Genomic DNA, 6,146 nt, shown 5'->3' with positions numbered 1-6,146 from the left:
GCTTTTGTCCCTTGGCGTTCTCAAATGACTGTGTACCTGTCTCTTGGAGGGAATGGACGTGGTCACATGCCTTTCAACACACAAACTGATCAAACTCCCCTCCATCAACTGGTCAGTCAATTCCCTGTGTTATCCTTCACTGCCAGGCACGGGTATCTCTCGCAAACAACCCATTCGAACTCGGTGCTCCATTTATTCTCCAAAGCGTTGCCAGGAAAATGTACCAAGGCACAAGGTGCAGAGCCCTCTCTTCATTGACAAGCAGGCACGGAGAGACTCTGTGAGCACACTCGATAAAGTGAGCTCGACCTCCACTGCACGTTCCAGCTTTGGGATTGTCTGGGCACCTTAGTATTCCTGCCAGTATACCCACACCGGCTTCACACTGCCATCAGCTCAATGCTGATCCGGAATGATCTTACCATCTCACAGCCCATTGGGAACGGCTCTCCAACTTCCGTGACTCAATTCGATGCCTCAGCTCTTTTCAAACATTATCCCACAGCTAAGACAACAAAGTGTGGAGCTGGATGAACACAGCAGGCCAAGCAGCATCTCAGGAGCACAAAAGCTGATGTTTCAGGCCTAGACCCTTCATCATCTAGGCCCAAAACGTCAGCTTTTGTGCTCCTGAGATGCTGCTTGGCCTGCTGTGTTCATCCAGCTTCACACTTTGTTATCTTGGATTCTCCAGCATCTGCAGTTCCCACTATCATTATCCCACAGCTGCCATCTTTTTATAAAGAAGAAACAAAAACCTTCAGTGAAACGAAAGCCAATTTCTTTTCCCGTCAATGTGTTTTCTCTTGTGCTGGGCTCGGGGCAGTGTTCTGAAGATTATTTTTCAGTGAAATCCTGACCGAGCGGGACTGTCTCTGGTCATTTCGCTGCAGCCTGTCCTTGTGTTTGGATCATGCTGATGGCAATGGGCCCGAACCCAAAGGGAGGATGGCCATTAGCACTACCCGGAGTGGATTTGCCAGACTAGTCTCACCAGCCTCGAGTCTCAACGCTGAACTGAAGAGCACACCAAGCGATTGTCATGGGGCTATGTCGTTTGCAGCCTTTCAACAGAGTGCACTAAACCTCCTCCTTGTGAGAAGCAATATGAGAAAGGGATTATATTATTCACACATTTTAAAATCAACACACACAGTTTGCATTCATCATCAGCGTCTCGGTAAGATTTATATAACTCTTTGGCACGTGGAGAAGAATAATACTCTATATTTTTAAGGCAATTGGGCCCACACTGAGAGTGCAAAGTTTCTGAGCGGCACACCCTGAAAGGTGGCTTGGAGAGGTCAGAGAGCCCTGGATTAGTGCAGCAGGCACGGGAAGGCTGGGCATGGCATGGGAAGGCTGGGCATGGCACGGGAAGGCACTGTATAGTGCAGGAGGGGAAGGTAATCCTTCAAGTGCATCAGCAGCTCGTCCCTGATCTGTACAGTCATAGCCAACAGAGCATCATACACACACAGCACACCACAGACACGCACATGGACATGGACACAGACACACACACACACACACACACACAGACACACACACAGACACACACACAGACACACACACAGACACACACACAGACACACACACAGACACAGACACAGACACAGACACAGACACAGACACAGACACAGACACAGACACCAGAAACATGAAGCTGGGAGGATGGTTCCTTTCTCTTAACCAGGCAGGAGAGAATCCTGAAAATAAAAATGAATGAAACCATGCACAATCATGTCAAACGTGGAACCTGATGGCTGGCTGAGGAGGGTATATTCCCGCTTGGAACATTGCTCAATGGTGAGCGATAGTCATCGGGAGATAAGGACATGGACAGGGTGAGCTGGGCCTGCTGGAAAGCTGTAGCCCTGGCCAGGAGTGGGTGATTATCCTTAATAACAGTCAGTCAGACAGGTTTCGGAAGCTACGCTAGCTGTCAGCTGACAGCACTGAGCCACTTTCCTGGCCTCCTCCGAAATAAGGCAGCTTGTTCCAATGAGGAGAATGCAATCCACTGCTAATCTGTTTGTACGGGAGACTGATCTCCTCTGTGTCGTCCAGGGAATGCTCATCCCAACTCAGAGGCAGGAGCAAGCACAATGATCTTGTCAGCTGTAGGACACACTGGGTATGTAGGGTCCAGGGAGAGTATTGGACAAGGCTGCCGGGTTTGGACTGTAACCAAAGCTGCCAGTTAAGGTCCCTCAAACTTGCTCAGTCACTTTACAAGGGCAAGGAAGTGTCAGCCACACCACAGCAGGTCTGGAGTCACATGTAGGCCAGACCAGGTGATGGCAGTGGATTTCCTTCCCTAAAGGAGAAGAGTGAAGCAGTGCCGTTACTCATCAATGTCAGTTTCAGAGTTACAAGTGCTAAGCTGTGCTTAATGCCACAGACTGACTTGGGAGAGTTGCCATCCCTCCAGATGCTGTGCTGGAATTTCAGCTGAACTCCCCAGGCCATGAGCGGGCCTCTCTCAATCGTCACTTCAGTGAAATGAGCAGGAGGACAATCTGAACAGAAAGGGGGAGCAGGGGCAACAATATTGGGCACATGGGCTTTTCCAGCCTCCTGTTTCTACACTGACAGGAAACATGAGGATGATAGAGACAACTCTGAATAGACACCAGGTGAGATAAATGGGGCACGCTTTTACAAGACAAGAGGTTATCCCAACAGCTGGAAAGCAACCAAAAGGTTTAATAGCACCACCTCAGTGTCTGGGCCCTACCATTTTTTTTTATGAAACACCTAACCCTATCGCAGCAAACAGAACACAGAGCTCCCAAATTCCACCAGCAACATACTGACTTACTTACAGTTTCCTTCCACTCCATGCCTTTCACTCTCGCTCCGAATCCTGTCACTCTCGCTCCATCCCCTCTCACTCTCGCACCATTCCCGTCACTCTTGCTCCAAATCCTGTCACTCTCGCTCCAAATCCTGTCACTCTCGCTCCGTCCCCTGTCACTCTCGCACCAACTCCCGTCACTCTCACTCCGCCCCCTCTCACTCTCACTCCATTCCCATCACTCTCGCTCCGAATCCTGTCAACTCTCGCTCCGTCCCCTGTCACTCTCGCCCCGAAACCTCTCACTCTCGCTTCGTCCCCCGTCACTCTCGCACCGTTCCCCCATCAGTCTCGCACCGTCCCCTCTCACTCTCGCTCCGTCCCCCGTCACTCTCGCACTGTTCCTTTGGCAGTCTGTGGTAGAGACCTGTGCTGAGGGAGATTTGTTCCCATTCGCCTGTGGGTCTGCCTTGCTCGGGCTTCAGTCTGACCTCTGACCTTTCTCCAGCAGCCCACCAGAATGGATGCTCCGAAATTCCTTCGTCTTTCCCAGCCTTTGGAGGCGAAGGTGCGCAGCGATGGAGGGAGATCCTGGCAGCGACAGACTGCCAGGGGCTGCTTCAGGAAAGAGCTCACGAAAAGACCAGCTCGCATTGGTGAGTTTCTCTTCGAACTCATTCGAGTTAGTGGGGTGGCTCGGGTGAAGTGACAGTTTGGAAGCAGCTGGCCAGTGTAGGGAAGGAGCTACACTGTTGTCTCACTCTTCCACAAGCTACTGATTACAGTGGGGTTCCCATCACTGGCAAACAGCCTGATGTCGTACTGGCTCCCCTTCAGTGTGCTGTTTTGGTTGGCTGTGTTCAATGGATAGGACCTCCTCTTGACTTCATTCTCAAAGGCCAGCGGCAGCTTCAGGTTTTCCCGACTGACACTGCACTGTATTCCCATGCCATGATGCTGGGACCCGTTGCTGGCGTCGCTGCCCTCTGAGGGGCTCACGCTGACATCTCGCTCAGCTGTCCCTCTCCCCGTGCCACCCTGACTGGCATGGCTGCTCGCGCAGCTCTCCAGTTGGCTGCCGTTCTCACTGGAGCCGGCCTCCGAAGCTGCCCCCTTTGGCCTCCTGGCGCGGTGGTGTTTGCAGTGGCGCGCGCCCTTCGCCCTGGCCCTCTGGTTGTGACTGGTGCAGGGTCGGTGCTGCCCAGACGGCGATGGCGTTTCGGGGCTGGGTGAGTCTGCCCGGCTCTGGGCTGCCTGCAGGTTGCTCAGTTTGCTCTGGCCTGTCCCGGAGAAGTTACTGCCCAGCGAGAGCGACTTGTTGGAGTGTGGGCTCTCGGGGCTGCAGGCTGGAAGCCAGAGCTGGAGGCCCGCACTGTGGGCAGCGTCAGCAGCTAGGGAGAGGCTGCCCGTCGCTGCAGGTCCTGGCCCCGAACAAGGCAGCCACGGGTGGCACACATCCTGCCGCCTGAAACAGTGATGAATGAGCACCAGGAGAGCCAGGCTGACCGCTACCACCCCGTACAAACAGCTAAATACCACACGCAGCGACTGGCCCTGGGAGACGGACAGGGCTCCGAATGTCCAAAGGCCAATGAAGAGGAACTGGGTGGTGATCAGGGCCCAGAGCTGGCCGTCTGGGGTATCGTCATTCTCATTGTCCAGCGAGGGACTGCCAGAGCCACCCGATCCCGAGTCCGTCAGCTGGACACCATTGGCCTCGAGTTGCTGCTCTCCCTCTGGTGACCCCTGACCTTTGGCCTTGCCCTGTGGGTAACAGCGGAGATGCAGGGCAGCACACAGGAAGTAGATCCAGCTGACTAGCACCGTGAATGCCGCTGGCACGTAGAACGCTCCCAGGCTCGGCTTCCAGGCCAACCAGCAGCTGCAAAGGGGCAGGGGCGGTAGGGGGGTGGGGTGGGGGGGTGGGGAGGGGGTATTGGAAACACAACAGTCACTCTGTGGGCTCACTCTGCACAAGGTCCCACACCCTCACTAACTGACCGCGTCCCCTACAACATTCTCATCCACGGTCAGTCTCCAAAGCTCTCCCGTCCCCTCCCCTCCCCTTTCCGTTCTCCTATCTTCATCCAACTCCTCACACAATTCAGCTACACCCATCAATGAACAAATAAAACCAGGGGGCCATTCGACCCCACCATTCAATCAGATCATTGCCGATCTGTCTGTGTTTGGAATCCCAGATTCCCATCTATCACTGATTATCTTTGATCCCTCCTGCCCAATAATAGTCTATCTGCCTCTGTCTTTAAAAAGGTTCATTGACCCTGATTCCACCACCTTATGAGGCAGAAAGTTCCAAACTCTGAGAAAAATAAAATCATTCTCCTCGTCTCTGCCCGAAAACCAAGGTCCCTAACTTTCAAACAGTGTCACACAGTCCCAGACTCAATCCCAAGAGGCAACATGTTCTCCATGCTCCTCTTGTCAAGACCACTTAGGGTCTCTGAGACTTCAATCTGGTCACCCCACTGGTCTCCTACAGTCCTGCGAGAACACGCCCAGTCTGTTCAACCTCTCCTCATCAGACAGCTCATTCATTCCAGGGATCAATCCAATAAACTTCCTCCGACAGTGTCCAATCTATCTCACACCTTCCTGAAAGGAGACCCAAGCCCAACACTGTATCCTAGATGCAGGACTTCCTCCTGCCAAAGTGAACAACTTGCCTTTTCCCGCATGAATCATCCATCTGCCGAGATTTCTAACCAACCCTGACCCTTCTGCCTTCTTCCCGACGGACTCGCTGACCTACTGTGTGTTGCCAGCGAGTCCACTGGCTCCGTCTTCACTCCTCTCAGCAATGTCGCTGACTTCACTTGTAAAGCTGAAAGGCCCCAGCACAGATGTTCAGGCACCAAATTCCAGCCCATGACAGGTCACAGCTCTCATCCTTACCCCCAGCCTCTCACGTTTCAGAAATGACTCTCAATTTGTTCCCAAACACTTAGTCCCTCATCATTCTAACAAAAGCTATTTCACTGGTGTGTGTGAGTGATAATGGGAACTGCAGATGCTGGAGAATCCAAGATAATAAAATGTGAGGCTGGATGAATCCGAACCCACCACCCAAGACATTTTTCCATCCCCACCCTTGTCTGCTTTCCGGAGAGACCACTCTCTCCGTGACTCCCTTGTTCACGCCACACTGCCCTCCAACCCCACCACACCCGGCACCTTACCCTGCAACCGCAGAAAGTGCTACATTTGCCCCCACACCTCCTCCCTCACCCCCATCCCAGGCTGCAAGATGACTTTCCATATTAAGCAGAGGTTCACCTGCACATCTGCCAATGTGGTATACTGTATCCATTGTACCCGGTGTGGC

General features: G+C 53.0%; 1 protein-coding gene across 3 annotated transcripts in view; it reads right to left on the bottom strand.

Annotated features, from left to right (window-relative positions):
- Positions 1-673: 673 nt before the first annotated feature.
- LOC125450418 (adhesion G protein-coupled receptor A2-like) overlaps positions 674-6,146 on the bottom strand; it is a 129,623-nt gene continuing 124,150 nt past the window's right edge. For all 3 annotated transcript variants that reach the window (XM_059641141.1, XM_059641143.1, XM_059641142.1), the window contains one exon: positions 674-4,682. In XM_059641141.1, the coding sequence (XP_059497124.1) occupies positions 3,545-4,682 (1,138 nt within the window). In that variant the 3' untranslated portion in view covers positions 674-3,544. The remainder of the gene's footprint in view (positions 4,683-6,146) is intronic.

This window comes from Stegostoma tigrinum, chromosome 40 (genome assembly GCF_030684315.1).
Source record: "Stegostoma tigrinum isolate sSteTig4 chromosome 40, sSteTig4.hap1, whole genome shotgun sequence".
Lineage (NCBI taxonomy): Eukaryota > Metazoa > Chordata > Chondrichthyes > Orectolobiformes > Stegostomatidae > Stegostoma > Stegostoma tigrinum.
This window is presented reverse-complemented; position numbering and strand designations above follow the sequence as displayed.